Source organism: Coturnix japonica, chromosome 1 (assembly GCF_054131305.1).
Source record: "Coturnix japonica strain WE chromosome 1, WE-NBRP24, whole genome shotgun sequence".
NCBI classification, from domain to species: domain Eukaryota; kingdom Metazoa; phylum Chordata; class Aves; order Galliformes; family Phasianidae; genus Coturnix; species Coturnix japonica.
The window spans coordinates 51,735,804-51,752,594 of record NC_140663.1 but is presented as its reverse complement, the minus strand read 5'-3'; the positions used below and the strand labels follow the sequence as shown (position 1 = coordinate 51,752,594).

Sequence of the window (16,791 nt, the reverse complement as noted above, 5' to 3'; positions counted from 1 at the left end):
GATTGAGTGAAGTTCCCTCTTCCACTTCCTCCCTCCCTGCAACCTGACCCCTTGCTCCGGCTCAAGGTCTGATACCCAAATTTGCCCGTGTCTACTGGCTATTTGCCTTGACCTGACTTTCCTTTGCCCCAGGCACTGTCCTCCACCACAGGTCTAAGGACATGCAAGCCATCAAGTGTGTCGTGGTGGGAGATGGGTATGTATCCCCTTCTTTTTCTGTGGGAGGGAGGAGTGGTGATGAGGGGTGAGGAAGAAGGTTGCTGCTTGCTGAGACCTCCCCAGCTTCATTTCCTATCTCTTACAGCTCTGCATTGCATTTCTTGCTCCTCTTTCTTCACCATGGCAAAGAACTTGGCTCTGAAGAGCCTGGGGAGGGAGAAGAGGGTGCTTTGAAGGGCATTTGCAAAAGTGGAACTGTCACTCACAGGCCTGGCAGATCTGGCTCACACACAGAAGGCAGTGGCATCACTGCCAGATTCAACCTATGGGTAGGAGTCAGATTGAAAACCTGAGAGGTGCAAGCGCCCTGCTGCAGGGGAATGGCTCCTTGAAGGCCATCTGCTCACTGGGGCTGGCCAAAGGAAGATGCAGAGCCATAGTGCTGATGAGATATCCTCCAGTATCTGCACATTCAGCCTTTCTTAATGTGTTGTCCCTTCTTCAGTTTGTGGGGAGAGTATTTGGTGATGGGCTTCTGTGGGCGCAAGGAAAAAGGGATTGCAATGAGATGGGTGTAGGTTTATACCCCTTGGAGGCATGCACTGTCCATGTCCCATGACCTTTGGAAATCGATCTAAGCTGACAAAAAGCAAGGCAGTGGTGCTGGGGACCTGGGGTACAAGGTCTGTGGATGGGTGGGATGAGTGGATGAAGGGAGCAGAGTCCAGCAGGGAGCAGGTCATCAGGCATGGAGGTGGTTAATTCATTTCCTAGCTGGGAGCTGGCCAGAATGTTATCTGGGACAGCTATCAGGCAACAGACGAAGAGACATTTGCAGCAGCCCTGCTCCCCACAGTCACTTCCTCCTTCAGATCTACCCCATGGAGGAAGAAGTTTGCAAACAGCAATAGATGTCAGACATATTTTCAGAGGCTGGGGCAACAGGGTTGGAGGAAGAGACAGGGAATGAGACAGTGCTGTGTAAACATTGTTACATCTTGGAAAAGTGCACCAAAGGGTGCAGGCTAGAGCTGGAAGAGCAACAGTACTGGGCATTGATATGTTGTCCTGTTAACCTGTGGGTTGCCCTCCATATATTATGCTGACTCTTGTAACCACCCCTCAAGGCAGCATTCCCCTTATAACACCACTGACTCCACTACACGTCCTTCTGACTGAAATCCTCCTAAATCTTTTGTCTGCCCCATAATTCTGCTTCTCTGTACACTTCCCCCACCCTCCAACTAGTTGTCACCACCCTGAGCTCTGTGGTTTTATTTCACCCCCTTCATCTCCCTCTCAGCCAAACCAGCCTTGTCATTTTCCACCAACTCAAACCTACTGACCACAGGACCTTCTGCCATCACTTAACTGACCCCTCATGTTCCCCCATAGTTGTTCTGGCCTCATAGCCAGCCCCATCACATATCACCTGCCTCTTAGCTCTCCCTGAGTTCAATCACAGGAACCTGCTTTGCCATAACCTTCACCCCTTTGGTGACCCTTTGTGCTCCTCTCAGTTCAATCACACTAATTCAGAACCTTCCCTCCTTTCCATGCCTAACTCACCCCCTTGGCACCACAGGTCTTCTGAGCCGTTCTGCATAGAGTGAGCCTCCATGGTCATCTACAACAAGAGCTAAGAGGGAAGCTGGGGAAAGAGAGGGAACTCAGTGAGGAGGATATAAGAATGGGAGGTGGCAGAGAGAAAAAAAAGCATCAGAGCATGCTGAAGAACTGTTTCATCTTCAGCTGCTTCACAGTGTGATGACTGAGGCAAGTGCCTCACCACCAGAGCAAAGATGCCAACTGTGCATGACAAGGGCACACCAACACACAGAGCCACAGCTCTGCAAAAGTAGACTTTGCAGGTATGGATGAAAGGCTTGGAGGCTGGTTCATGGCCAGATGGAGTGTCTCCACCAGTGCTCTTGCCCATTCTGTCTTGTGCTGCTACCCTGGCTTATTTCTCTCCACCCTGATGCGGTGTGTGGGTGGGAGAGGCTGAGGAAGGAGGAAGCACCAGCTATATGCGCAAAAAAAGTGTGAGCAGCTTCAGTCAGCCACAAGGAGAGGCACCTTGCTGGTGGCTTGCAGCTCTTGGTAAGGTTGATAGTGCAGCTTGCAGTGGCTCATAGATGGTGCAAACTGTCAAGGCTGCGGACAGCTGGGAAGCTTAGTTCTGACATTTCTGCACCAGGACGCTGTGAGGCTATCCTGGCTATGAGCGTGCAGCACTGTGCACACATTGGAAAAGGGGCTCTTTTCCCCACCTGGATGTAGTCTAACTGAACAGTCTTCATACCAGACCATAAAAACAAGCTTTTGTGCTCAAAGACAACCGACTGCTCTGGGTGACAGCATATCTTCCTTCCATCCGGCAGTCAAATCTATGGCTATGTGATATCTAGTCTTGTGAATGTGATAATCCTTCCATAGTTCTCCTAACAAACTTGTAGCTTTGAGTCATGGGAGGGTTTCTCCATCTCACCCCTGTAAGACTACCTGTACTACCATTGTTCCCAGCTATGTTTTTTATTTTTCTTCCAGAGCTGTGGGGAAAACCTGTCTCCTTATCAGCTACACCACCAATGCCTTCCCAGGAGAATACATCCCCACTGTGTGAGTGACACATCTGCAGTCTGGGGGTGGGTGGGAGGCACGGAAAGCAGGTTATAAAGGAATGCTGTCGTGAACCCCCATACCAGTAGAGGAAGAGAAGCCAAACCAACATGACTTCAGGTTGTCATTCACCTTTCACCAAAAGCACTTAGAAAACCAAAGTATAAATGGAACACTTGGAAAACATTAATTAACCCAAGGGTCTACATGCCTGCCAAGTTTACAAGTAGCAGATGGAGTCTACTCCATCTACTCACCTCCTTGGGAGTGGCTGTGAAATGGCCATGTGTTTGTGGACTGCACAACATTTCTCCTCATGCCTGAGACTTGTGGTTGGAGATGATGAAAGGAGGCCATTTTGTGCTCCTTGCAGTAAGGCTTATCTCACAATGGCAGCGTGTGTCATGAGCAAGTTCAAAAAGTCTTTTCATTGCTTCCTTCCTGTCACTGGTTTCCCTTATGAAACATGAAAAAATACACCAGAAACAACAGAAAAGAATCTGCCTCTTGTCCTGAGATGTGTAGAGTAAAAAATTGTGCCCCATCCCTCTTCTACTTTTTGAGCCTCAGTATATGTCTCTGCATTTCAGGTTTGATAACTATTCTGCCAATGTGATGGTTGACAGCAAGCCTGTAAATCTGGGGCTTTGGGATACTGCTGGACAAGAGGATTACGACAGGCTGAGGCCACTCTCTTACCCACAGACGGTGGGTCATACTCCACACTCCTACTCTGGTTCTCCTTCAGATGTATTTCCTTTCCCTGCTGCAAAATCAACTTTTGCCAGACAGCAATGATAGGATTGTTCCCTTCTTTCTTTGCCCTCTTCTGAGAATCCCTATGTTGATATACAATACCTGGAAATCCTAAAGGTTAAAGATATCAAAGGGTGTTTTGAAGCCCTCATCTACACTTCATTACTGAGAAGCAAGGAAACTGGGATCCTCAAAGACACTTATGAGTCCAGCTGATGCTGGTTTTAATGTGGGATAGCTGCTTTATACAACCATGAGAAACAGAAGCCCTTCTTAAGAAGTTAAAGTGGATGAAGGAATTTAGGAGCAGGGGCAGGAGCTTTCCACATTCCTGTAAACTCCTATTCTGGCTTCTGACCTTTAAAAGAGTCAAGATTTATAAACATGTATTTGATCTGCTGATGCCTCAGCTAAGTCCAGTATTCTAGCAGAACAAATGAGTGATCCTCCCCACCTTCCCTAGAGGGTATTTTTCCTAGAAGTCTCTTGGAAAGCACCGAAAGAATCTGCTGCCTCAAGCATTGGTTTGAAGGTTGCCATTGCAACCAAAAGGGCCAGAATTGAGGCACTGTTTGTTCCCACTATGTTTAGCTGCATAAGAGTTAGATACTTTATGTATGCTGCCTGCCTGAACTCCTTCTGCAGACAGTGCAAGCACACCTATTTCTCAACAGCATACAGGTAGCTAGTATAGGTCATGTGCCTAGTCTAGGTGGGTAACACTCTTCTGAGGTGCTTGTCTCTGGTGGCTGTAGTACAGTGGCAGAGGGCAGAATGGGCCTGGCACTCCTGATTGAGATAGCTGAATTTGGATGAAATAAATATAACTCTGATAAGCTGCTTTGGCTTTTTTTTATTTTCAATTGAAGCCTAAATTCTGTCATGCCCAGAAGTGCTTATCCATACTCTGCCTCTTTTGCCTCCTACATGTACACTTTTGGGGTTGAATGTCATTTTGTCTCAACAGCAGGCAATGACAACTATATGGTATTCTTTGAGAAATGAACTGGACACTATCAGACTGTTTCCCATACAAATGAATATGCTTACCACAAAAACCCTATCCTCATAGCTAAACGCTTGTCTCTTCTGATAGTGGTGGCTATGGTTACCATGAGTCAGGAGACTAAATATTCTTCCCTCCCCTAGAGGCAATCAACAGCAGTCTGAACAGTGTCAGATGGTGAGAGACAGCTTTCCCCAGCATGACCCGTTTTGGTGCCCACCCAGTTCTGCTCACCCCTCCCTGCCTCCTGTATATTCATTCTAACTATGTACCATGGTTGCATGCCTACAGGATGTCTTCCTGATCTGCTTCTCCCTTGTCAGCCCAGCATCTTATGAAAACGTCCGTGCTAAGGTGAGACAGAGCATCTTTGTCCAATAGTGGGTGAGGAGAGTGAGTTTGGTGTTGGTCTTGCAAAGAGTTGACTGTGGATGGAGACTACTAAGGGGATGTCCAGAGCTAGAGGGGTAATATTGTTTTCTGCATATGTTAGAAGAAATTGGATGTCAGCCTGCTTTTCTGGGTCACCTCAAAGAAGGTGGACAACCCCACTGAAGAGTTATTATTCTCCTTGATGGGCTACTCTGTGTGAGACCACAGGCTTATGATCTGATGGCACCTTTCATCCAGTACTGTCCATAGGATATTGTAGGATATTCCTTCCTACAACTCCCAGGTTCCTCCCTGGGTTTCAGAAAGCTGTGAGGGACGGAGAATAGCTTATGCTTTCCTTAGTAGATTGTATTTAGCACTGTCTCTCCTTTCATTTCTCACTATTCCCCTGCACTGTTGTCTGAGTTCCTGAGGAATTCAACCTGTGCTTTGAGTTCCATGTTTGTAGACCCAGGAAAAGGGGCTAGTCTGGGCCAGGCTGTAGTGCCCAACACTCAACAGAAGGGCATCATGGAAGAACAAAGTGTCCTGTTAACATTTTTTAAGGGTGCCCCTTTATTTCACCCATGCATGTTCTCTCTTGTCTCTGCAATTTTGCTCCCTCCTTAGTGGTTCCCCGAGGTGCGGCACCATTGCCCCAGCACTCCCATCATCCTTGTGGGCACAAAGCTGGATCTTCGTGATGACAAAGACACCATTGAGAAGCTGAAGGAGAAGAAGCTTTCTCCTATTACATATCCTCAGGGTCTTGCCTTGGCCAAGGAAATCGGTAGGTACTTTCAGGCATCACTGAAAAAAGAGAGGCAGAAGATAAGGGCTTCCACTCAACCTTATGAGGCTTCCTTAGAAGTATATCTGAAGAACAGGGGTCATGGGGCAAAACCCACTTCAGGAGGCTCAGGAAGGAGTTGTGCTCCTTGAGGGAACATAAACAACTCAAGCCTCTGTCTTCTGCCTCTCTCTAGATGCCATCATAAACACACACATAAATAAGCACTCACATAGTCTGCTCCCCTTTTACTCTGCTACTTCTATCTGGGCCAGTATTTTCCTGTGAAAGCCACAGCTGCTGTGTGGGCAGAGGCCTTCCGGAAATAGGCAGAAGTCTGAGTTTTCTAACATCTCTCAGGAAGAGATGCAACAACAATTTCCTTAGATATCTGTGTCTCACCCCCTTCTCTGGGCATCAGCCTCCTCCTGCGTTTTGGGACATTGCACAAGTGTTTGTGACAGGTTACCCCTTGTCTCAGCTGTGAAAGAGAGGATGAGGAAAACAATTTGAAGGATGAATTTTCAACTGACTGTTCAGAAGAGAATGTGAAAAGCCAGGATAGTGTAGCCAGCATCACATTTCATCTGACTATGGGAGTGGGGTATAGGCAAGTCCTGGTCTTGTACAGCCGAAATGACTTTGCCCTGAGGTCAGGATTGCCTGAGTCAGAGAAGTATGCCCTGACTGTGCTTTATGGATTTGGTCACATGAGTTGTGTTTATTCAGTCTGGGCAAGAGCCAAGTGCCTTGCTCTGCAGCACAAGATTTCTGAGAACTGGGAATGCAGAGCTCCAAAAGTGAGGTGCTGTGTGATGTAAGATGCCACCAAAGGTTCTTGTGACCAGTCCGAATGACATTCGAAGCATGAGGAAGCTGAGACCTCATCTCAAGAGGAGATTCAGGTGATGTTTAGGTATACACATCAGGACATGTCTGCAAAACAGGCATTGGGGGAGGAGGGTGCTGTGGCTATGAGGTGATTGGAGCCAGAGTTGTACCGCTGACACAGACACACGCCTCTCCCTCAGCTTGACAGCAATCTGTGCTATTCCTCCTCCTCTTGCATGGTTCTGAGTCAGCACCATTCACAGCAACCTTCTGCATACCCAACCTGCCTACCCCCATTTCCTCTCTTCCCACTACAGTACCTGCTTTTCTCCCAATAGACTCTGTGAAGTACCTCGAATGCTCAGCATTGACACAGCGTGGCCTGAAGACAGTGTTTGATGAGGCCATCCGAGCGGTCCTCTGCCCACAGCCCACCCGAACAAAGAAACGAGCATGCAGTCTCCTCTAGAACAGTAAGTGTGAAAGGGATCCCTGGGACGGACACCAGTGGCCACATCCCTGGGGGCTCAAGGTGAGGTTAGATGGGACCCAGGGCACATGAGCTGGTGGGAGGCGTCTCTGCCCAAGGCAGCGGGTTGGAACTAGATGATCTTTAAGGTCCACTCCAACATAAGCCATTCTAAGATTGCTGCTCCTGAACACAGGTGGTTAGGATCTGTTGTATCTAGTGGAACCAGCCATCCTGCTCAGGAGCAGGACAGAATGCAGTAGGATGGAGGCTGTGGGCCCCTTGTCCATTGCTTACCCTTGTGCAGGTTTGCACCCAACTCTTGGTGCAGGGAGGCCCAGAATTTCCTGTCTTTGCCCTCACAGAAATTGTCACCTTCTGCCATAGAAGGAGCAGCATCCGCATTGCCCTAATGATGACCTGCTGTGAGCTATGTAAAGCCATAGCCTTTATCTACAAAGAGAGGGAAAAAAAGCTGTTCCTTATTTATGGGAAATTGCCCAAGTAGCTCTTCCTCTTATAAATCCCTGCTCAGCTCAGGGGATGTTTTGTACTGCTGTGCATTGGCAGACTGCAGCTGGGCTCCCAGGACAACTTTGCTCCTCATGTTGTCCCTTCTTGCCCTTCCCCCTCAACTCAAGGATGCAAGGCAAAACTGACCAGAGTCTGAGGACAAAGAGGAACGAGATCTTTCTAAGCAGGACCTGGCCCCTTCCTCTTCCCCCACTACTAGGGCAAAGGGAGGGAGAGCAGGAGTATGACTGTTTTTTGTTTTGGCTGCAGGTCCTGTCCTTCCATCCTGATGCCAGGCTCTGCCTCACATGCAGGAGAGCGATGCCTCCACCATCCCGGAGCTCAGTACCTTCTGGCGGTCACTGTGCTTTCTACTTCTGCTGGCTTTAAAGACTGTTGTGGGTCTTTGGCACTGGTTTGTCCATTTGCACAAGTCCCTCATGCCCCGGCTGCTCCATCCTCAACACCCCTCAGATCACACAACACAGTGAGTGAGACCCAATAAACAGACCAGTCCATACATCTTTGCCATGCCCATGGTGCGAATGTTGTGTTAGCTGAGACAGTAAGGTGGTCACACTTTGCCTTTTGCCCAGTGTGTTCACAGGTAAAAGTTTCCTCCTCCCCTAGCATGGCTTTCCCTCCTCTGCAGGCTTTGGGAGGGGACACCCAGCCCCAAACTGCTCTTAGTTTGCAGGGTGCTGGGGACACCCTTTTACTGCAACGTGTCTGCAAGAACACTGCTGGTTGGCTGTTGTAGGTGGTCATACCAGTACTTGCACTCGGTCACACTGCCAGGCACAGGCAAAGTGAGAACAGGAAGGGGGAGGGCAGAAAAAGATAAAAAATACAACAGAGGAATGAGTCACCAGCCCAGACAAATCACCTCCAAGTCACTAAAATTAAGCTGGAGAGAGTGGTCCCAGCAGTACAATGGATCTGGCAGCTGTGAGCACCTGCCTTGCTGATGCATTGCAGGGACTCGGGGAAGCAGAAGTGCTATGGGGTGGCTGCCACCACCACCTCTCATGGGTGGGAGGAGGGCTCCGGGTGAGATGATTGGCAGTGCAAAATCCTGCAGTCCTGGGAGGGCACAGGGAGCTGTGGAGTCAATCCAGCTTGCCTCTCTTGGATGCAGATCTGCTGCTGAGTTCCAAAGGCTATGTCCTGCACAAGTGGGTGATGTGGGTTGTGTCAGCAGCAACACATCATGGCAAAGCCCCTGGGGTACCCTGCTGCCAGGGAAACTTCTGTGAGTTCAATGCATGGCTGTGTCTGGGTACAGCAACTCAATGCAATGATAAGGTCCAGACAATGCTTTCAGTTATATGGTCTGATATTTTTGGATGGTTCTGTGCGGAGCTATGAGCTAGACTCAGTGATCTTTATGGGTCCCTTCCAACTTGGGATATTCTGTGATTCTGTGGTTCTATAGAACTCTAGCCACTGGTGTCTGCAAAGCAGCCCTGGAGGACATCCTGTAGCAGCAAGTTCTGCAGATTGTACATGAGCTGTCAAATGAATTGCCCAAGCCTGATTTAAGGTAACATAAATTGTGTCAACACTAATCCACGGAAGCAGAAAAAAGCATCTGGGCATGTACCTGTGGGAAGGCAAAGGACAGAAAGCCTTTGAGACTGGGACCCAGCCTCCCTTAAGCACTGTAAACATTACTCAAACCACTGAATTCCCACTCACTCTCTGGTTTCCAAGCTTTTACCATCACAGTGCATTGAATGCTCTGTCCCCTACTGCATGCAGCGATGCAGAGAGAGGAGAGGCTTGCTATATGCATGAAATAAAACTGGCATATCTGCCTGCCACTGGAGAGGTACAAGGTGAGCTCTCCTTTCGACACAGCCCAAGCAGCATACAAAGCCCCCGTTGGAGCTGCTGAAAATGGGACAAGGCTCCAGGCTTGTAATCAGGTGGAGATTGGCCTCTACTCCCACATAACTGCGATAGGATGAGAGAGAATGGCCTAACATTGTGCCAGGGGAGGTTCAGATTGTATATTAGGATATTCTTCTCAGTAAGAGTGGTGCTGCAGTGGCACAGGCTGCCCAGGAAGGTGGTGCAGTCACCATCCCTGGAGGTGTTCCAGAGCTGTGTGGATGTGGCACTGAGGGACGTGGTCAATGGACATGGTGGGGATGGGCTGATGGTTGGACTGGGTGATCTTAGAGGTCTCTTACAGCCTTAGTGATTCTGTGATTCCATGCTGACGAGCCCTAATGAAAAGACACGATTTCATAAGCTGCCTGTGCTGTGCTGCAGCCACCTGCCCTGCCATGACAAAGACAGCCACTGGGTGCTGCCCATGCCATTCCTTCCCCAGTGAGGTCTCACGTCCTCTGTGTCTCTGCACAACAGTATTACCAAGACTTAGTTATCCTGACAGCTTTGTAACTTGCCTTCACCTGTTCACCTTTGAGGAGCACTGGCTGGACATAAAATTGCTCAGTTTCAGAAGCCCAGTTTTTAGGCCACAGCTAAGTTATGCTCATAGAGATGCTCTCTGTTTGTGCTGAGGCTTGAACCAGCCCAAATGCCCATAACTCCTGTGCCAAATGTCAAGAGCTGGACGACTACACAGTACAAGGAGTCACAACTGCAGGATGCAGTGTAGAGAAGTGGTGAGAAGTATAGGGAAGCACTCAGAGCAGGGAATGAGATGGGGAAATCCTAATTTCTTTCCTGGAGAAGTAATGTTACAAAAGAACTTATTTTTTTACTCTGCTTCTTTTATTCTGGATCTGCCTCTTGCAGCACAGATGCAAACTAGTGGGAGAATTTGAGGCTGTCATGTTATTTTTTTCCCCATTTAAGGTGTAAAATACATGGGATTCTGCAAGGAGCCAAGGGAGGGAGAGAGAGCTAAAACAAACAGTCCCCTCTTTGCCCATTTACCTCCCTGTTCATGGGGTAGAGCAGAAGCAATAAGCATCTGCATGCTCAACAGCATCCCTATGCCTGAGCATCTCACCAACCAGAAAGGTTTGCTGTGTCCCTGCAGCAGTGAGCAGCACTGGTCCTGCCTGCAAGATGCTGCCAGCAGGTTTTTCCTCCGGGGGGAGAGTTGGGGGGGGAGGAGAGGGGGTGGAAAGCAGAGTGCTTTGCACTGCCACCCCCATCTCATTGATCAGAACCTGGCAGAGCTGAGCCACCCCCCTCGAGAGCCAGGCAGCTACACCAGGCAGCTACACCATCTCTCACCACACAGATGCTCTCTGCATCCCTCTCATCTCCCCTCCACCCCCTCCTTCCACCCTGCTCCTCCGTCACGGCACCCGCTGTCTTCCACCCCCTCCCCTGCGCTCTCCTCCTCTCTCTTCACTCCCCTTCTGTATCTCTCCCCTCTTCTCTCTCCATTCTCCTCCTTTCTCCCTCTTCTCCCTTTCATCTCTTCTCCCATCGCTCAGCCTCTCATTCTCATTCTCTGCTGCCGCTCCTGTGCCGGGTGCCCATTGGTTGTCAGGATCCGTCCCCCACCAGCTGTCACCCCTCTCCATCTGCCGCCCCCAGTCGCCAAGCCCCCCTCTCTGCAGATGGACGGTGGACCAGGGGACTTGTCGGGGTCCTCTGAGCCACCAGCGTGGGGCTGAGGGCCCTGACACCCCCAGATGGCCACGGACACGAGTGGGCCCTGGGGGTGAGAAGGAGACGTCCCGCAGCAGTCAGGGATGGAGCGATGGGCAGGTCCAAGGAAGAAGGACTTGTGGCTCTGCTGATAGGATATTTTAGACTCCCTCCCTTCTGGGACTTCTTTCCTTTAAAAAGGGGAAGGGGAAAACTATGACACGGATTCTCACGGTGAAGCAGAGGAAAATGTGCATTCCAACGACACGTAAGTACCAGGCAGCTCTGTCTGCTCTTCCCAGCTGTCTCCCGCGGGCATGAGTCCATGCAGAAGTTAACTATGCCATCCCACAGAGGAAACATTCTGGCCCCCAGCTCTTCCAGCTCCGTGCCACCTTGCTCACCCCATAGAGAGGCAGGTGCTGTCCTGAGCAGGAACAGGACCATGGCAAACAAGTTGGGGAGGGTGGCAAGAAGGTAGGAAGTTACTGGGCTCGGTGGTCTCTGCTGGCTTTTAGCCCTGCTTTGTAGACAGGCTTTAGCATCCTCCTCCTCCCAGTCAATGCAGAAATGTACAAATATATATATACACACATAGATTTAAATTGGTTGCACCAACTTCCAGCCTCCTCCTACCTCTCTGCCCACAGCTGCTCTCCAGCTGTATGGACCAGATGTATTCTGACAGCACCTGTTGGGAGACCCCAAATCTCCTGCAATTGATTCTGTCCACATCATTAGGGACAGACCCCAAGTAGATGCCAGCACACTTCAGTCTGAAGCCAGGTTTCCTGACCAGTTTCTACCTATGCAGGTGCTTCCAAGACAGTGTGAATCCAGCCCAAATGAGGTACTGATGTCCTATGGTTGTTCTGTCAAACTAGCCAGATGTGGAATTTGAGCTGGTAGATGGTGCCTGACAAAGTTAAGGGGACACAGATTGACCACGCCTGCTTAAAGACAAAGTTTGCCCACCACGGTTGTATGAACAAGGGAATTAATCTTCTGCTTTTTATAGTGAATCAGTGTTTCATATTGCATGCTTTAGCATTTTTATAGTGTTTTTGGACCTCTGAGGCTGGATTTAATGTATTGCTAAACAACAACCTGAACAACCAGCTTTGAAGTCTGGACCGCAGACATTTCCCTCTATGCTTTTCATACCATCACAGGTGTCCTCATCTGTACTTATCATCTGTGGGGCTTTATCTCCAAATGCCTTTTTGGAAATTCCTGTGCATGCAGAAGGAACATCCTACAGGGATTTCTAACAATGTCCCTACATTTTAGAGGATCATCTTTTTATGTACACATTGTTCTGTTCTCTGTCAGTGTTCACAGGGATCTTTTCACTCAGAGTAGACACTGTCCTTCTCTTTCCTCCAACAAGGGCTAATGGGCACATGTGCCACTGGAACAGCAGTGGAAAAAGATCTTAGAGCTTGGAAACAAGAGTGTCAATTCGCTTCCTACTCTGTCTATTCATTCTAGCTACTCATCAGGCATGGAACAGCTCAGTACTGCAGAACTTCAAGAGGTGGGATTCCATCAGGACAGTGTCGCAGCCCAAGGCACCTTCACATAAAGAAATGCAAAGAATTCCAGACCTTCAAATCTCATTTAAGTATAACAGGAAACATTTATGCAATATCCAATTGCATAATTAAGAGGTTGTGGATGCCTGGTGAGATTGTTGGGGAAGCCTGCTCTACTTGTTGGCGACCCTGCCCATGGCAGGGGGGTTGAAACTGGGTATCTTTCAGGTCCTTTTCAACCCATTCTATGATTCTATGATTGGGCTTAAGAAATAATTGTCCAGTTGCCTCTTCTTGTTGCCTGTCAGATGAGATTCTTTCAACATAATATTTGGCACACTTGTGAAGTGTGTTGGGTTTTGCCTATCTGATACCCTTGAAATCCATCCAAAATTCAGCTCTGACCTGAGGTTTCCAAAAGCTGGAATAACATCAACAAAAAAGACAAGAAGTTGTACTATCAACACATATGTGAACAATATTGGGATCCTCTGTAGACATTTCTGGAGTGCTTCTGGCCTCCTGAAATTAGTTAATATTTGAAGTTCTTTCCTTTGAGATCTCCAGATTTCATTTAAAGAGTAAAAGTGTTCCAGAACCTTGAGAGATCAGGGTAAAGGGTAACCTCAGGTCCCTGGCTCTCCCACCAAGCCATCATAATTTCCAAGGAGCTGATTCATAAGGAGGGTGACCCTGCCAGTTCACATCTGCAGAAAATTTTGCTAGAGCTGGAGTGACCCCAAAAACATCGCACATCTGCCCTGCATAAATTGTGCCAAGATGTCTCTAGATTGGACTCTGTTGTATTTCTAGAACCCTGACTAAGGACAAAAGGCATTTCTCCACTTCTCTGTCTCTCCTCTCCCTGCAGCTCTGTGCCCAGTGTCAGCAGAGAGCTGGTAGAGTGTTTGTTCAAAGCTCTGAGTGAGCTGAGAGTGCGGTTTCCATGCCAAACCCTCATGTGTTGACATGACATGGTCAATTGGGCAACTCAGATTAGGAAGCCTGGGACACTACTTTGGTGTTGTGAACAGCTGGGGCAGGCAGAGCCTCCTCAATTAACAGTGTTTTTCAGGGTGCAAAAAGAGAGAGAGAAAACAAGCCAAAGAGACAAGGAAGAGATCTGTGCTTATCCCTCCCGAAGTACCCAAAATAATGAAGCTCTTACTTTACTTTCAAATTAGCACAACACAAAACAGCAACTCTTCAGCTCAGGTGCTGAGCTCAGCTTCAGGGCTTGAAATAAGAGTGGAGATGCTTTAATTTCTGCTGGAGAGGCTAACAACCCCATGGTGACTTCACAAGTCCAAAACGAGCTTCAGCAAGAGAATACTCAGTGACTGGGGGATCCAAAGACTCCCTAGGCACTTTATCCCTGGGTATCTCCCCCTCTTTTGTTCATAAGGCACCTGCCCCTCGTAAATGAGAATCAGGTCTCTGGCAATTGCTCCACTAGTGCTGTAACCATTAGCAGAAAAGCAAGAAATTTCCCTGTACCTAACCTACTCTTCCCTGAGGGTCTTTTCCTAGAAGAGAAGATCCACTCATCCCACACTGAGTCATGTCCCTGGTTATCCTGCTGTGCTCTCTGCACCTTCCAGGACTGGATGTGATCAATATTGTTCTGCATGATCCAGTGGCTGCCAGTGCCCACTAACCCACTTCAATATCCCACGCCTGTTCATACCCACAGGCCATTAATGTGAAGATTCTATCTGTGGCTTGTTCAGCTGTCATATTGCTGCTGTAAATACCTCTCTTCTTCTCTCACCTCCAGGTTTCTAATTGATCCTGCAGGGAGACTGTCCTCACCCTCTTTCCTGCCTCTGCTATGGACACTTCTGCTTTCAGCCTCCCCACACCGACAGTATCAGAGGAGGGGAATGTCTCTGGTAGCTGGGCAGGCTTCACCGCCCCCAACAGCTCCATCACCACCACCAGCCCTGGAGTGGTTGTCAGCGGTGTCCTCATCCCTGTGGTCTACCTCATTGTCTGTGTGGTGGGGCTTATTGGGAATTCTCTGGTCATTTATGTGGTCTTGCGACACTCTGTGAGTGAATCAGTGACCAATGTCTACATCTTGAACCTGGCCCTAGCTGATGAACTCTTCATGCTGGGTCTGCCATTCCTGGCAGCACAAAATGCTCTGTCCTACTGGCCATTTGGGTCGTTCATGTGCCGCTTGGTGATGGCTGTGGATGCCATCAACCAGTTCACCAGCATCTTCTGCCTGACAGTGATGAGTGTTGACCGCTACCTGGCTGTGGTCCACCCTGGGAAGTCCTCCAAATGGAGAACGGCACGAGTGGCCAAGGCTGTGAGTGCCACTGTGTGGATGCTGTCATCCATAGTAGTGCTGCCCGTGGTGATCTTCTCAGATGTCCCTTTAGGTATGAGCACATGCCACATCCAGTGGCCAGAACCTGCCTCGGTTTGGAGAGCTGGTTTCATCATCTACACCGCCACTTTGGGCTTCTTTGGGCCACTACTGGTGATTTGTCTCTGCTATCTTCTCATTGTTGTGAAGGTCCGTTCCTCTGGAAGAAGGGTGAGGGCTCTGTCCTCTAAACATAAACTTTCGGAGCGCAGGGTGACTCGCATGGTGGTGACTGTTGTGGCTGTCTTCGTCCTCTGCTGGCTCCCCTTCTATGTCCTCAACATAATCAATGTTGTTTGTCCACTGCCAGAGGAGCCATCCCTCTTTGGTGTCTATTTCCTTGTGGTGGTGCTGCCATATGCCAATAGCTGTGCCAACCCTATCATCTATGGCTTCCTCTCCTACCGCTTCAAGCAGGGCTTCAGAAGGGCCATCTTCAGGCCATCCCGCCGTGTTCAGAGCCAGGAAGTGCCTGAATGTCCCCCAGAGAAGTCTGATGATGGAGGAGAGGAGAAGGAGATCAGCAAGATCACCCAGAATGGCAGTGGCAGACAGGAGCGCCCTCTAAGCAGCACGGCAGGAGAAAGCAATGAGCAAAAACCACTCCCTGAGGAGCCTGTGGGCTGTGAGAAGAGCAGCAAACTGCATGTCAGCTATTTATGATGAAAGGGGTGGTGCAGAGGAAAGAGACACTGGGACATGGGATTCCTTTCACCCTCTGTGCTATCCTATCTCAGAGACAATGGGCAAGGTTAATACAAGGCAATATTACAGATTATGCTTAAAGATGAAGAGGTTCCATGAGTTTGTGGGAAAAAAAGCAAAGCACTGTACTTGGCTTTGGAAGGAACACCTAAGCTTTGTGTGGCAAGAAGTAAAGGAAGGGCTGGATCTAGGGAGAACTGAGCAGCATATGGGAACAGGCAGTTTGGAGAGAGCAAGGTCTGTCCTATGCAGCATGATCCAACCTTTGATCACCCACCTATGAAGAGCATCAACTACCATGTGACTGGCACTTCAAGGGAGTTCTGAAATAGGCATATGTGATATGTGCCTCTGAAGATCTAGAACAGGCATCCCAATGCCTTGGTTATCTTCCTTGTGGACATGAGAAGCGGTTTACCCTGGAGGAAGAACAGGAAAGACAAATCACTGCAGCTAAGACCCACCAGGAGCCTGTTGCATGAATGGCTGACATTTTTCTAGCTCTTCAAATAGTCTTTGGGACAACTTACCCCCTCACTGGTCCTGGCTGGAGACCACTCGATGATGAGAATTAGGTGGCAGTCTGTCCCAAACTCTACAAACTTCAAGCTTTTCTGGTGACTGCATTCTGATGGAAGGTGTAACAAGAGTAGAAAATAAGCCAGTGAGGCATGGGTTGGAGGCAGGGTTTCTTATAAACTGAAATTCCTTTTCACTTTTTCTTTCCCTCAGCCTGGCTGTAAATAAACAAAATGCCTTTGGACTTAAAAGCCAACTGAGCAGAACAATTCTGTGTGTTTAGGAGAAGGGAGATGCTATAGATTTGTCTCTCCTGGGAATACACAGTCTCTCTGATCTCTGTATAAAGGAATGTTGGGCTTGTACAGGAGATCAAAGTATGTATCAGCAGAGAATGGGAGCAGGAAACAGGGGGCCAGAGAGATCTCTAATGTGCGTTGGAGGAGTCTGGGAAATACTAGCAGCTGACTGTTCTTGTGGGAAATTGTGGAGTATTTGGCTCCGGATAGAGAGGAAATGATGTGCCTGCAAATATATGAAAGTGGCTGTATGTAAAAA

At 48.8% G+C, this 16,791-nt stretch overlaps 2 protein-coding genes across 2 annotated transcripts; both read left to right on the top strand.

Annotated features, from left to right (window-relative positions):
* Window positions 1-22: 22 nt before the first annotated feature.
* Window positions 23-8,038, top strand: RAC2 (Rac family small GTPase 2). Its single transcript, XM_015862536.3, has 7 exons — window positions 23-196; window positions 2,710-2,781; window positions 3,372-3,489; window positions 4,835-4,897; window positions 5,546-5,705; window positions 6,875-7,009; window positions 7,789-8,038. Exons 1-6 carry the CDS (start codon window positions 162-164, stop codon window positions 7,003-7,005), a joined length of 579 nt encoding a protein of 192 aa, XP_015718022.2. The 5' UTR covers window positions 23-161; the 3' UTR covers window positions 7,006-7,009; window positions 7,789-8,038.
* A 2,624-nt stretch (window positions 8,039-10,662) lies between these two features.
* Window positions 10,663-16,791, top strand: SSTR3 (somatostatin receptor 3). Its single transcript, XM_015862528.3, has 2 exons — window positions 10,663-11,365; window positions 14,410-16,791. The coding sequence occupies exon 2, from the start codon at window positions 14,464-14,466 to the stop codon at window positions 15,670-15,672; it is 1,209 nt and encodes a 402-aa protein (XP_015718014.2). The 5' UTR covers window positions 10,663-11,365; window positions 14,410-14,463; the 3' UTR covers window positions 15,673-16,791.

Excerpts from the sequence above, each read along its gene's own strand:
- RAC2 (XM_015862536.3), top strand. The coding sequence starts at position 162 with ATGCAAGCCATCAAGTGTGTCGTGGTGGGAGATGG. Across the intron at positions 2,782-3,371 it reads GGAGAATACATCCCCACTGT|GTTTGATAACTATTCTGCCA; the intron begins GTGAGTGACACA and ends TCTGCATTTCAG. Across the intron at positions 4,898-5,545 it reads ATGAAAACGTCCGTGCTAAG|TGGTTCCCCGAGGTGCGGCA; the intron begins GTGAGACAGAGC and ends CTCCCTCCTTAG.
- SSTR3 (XM_015862528.3), top strand. The coding sequence starts at position 14,464 with ATGGACACTTCTGCTTTCAGCCTCCCCACACCGACAGTATCAGAGGAG.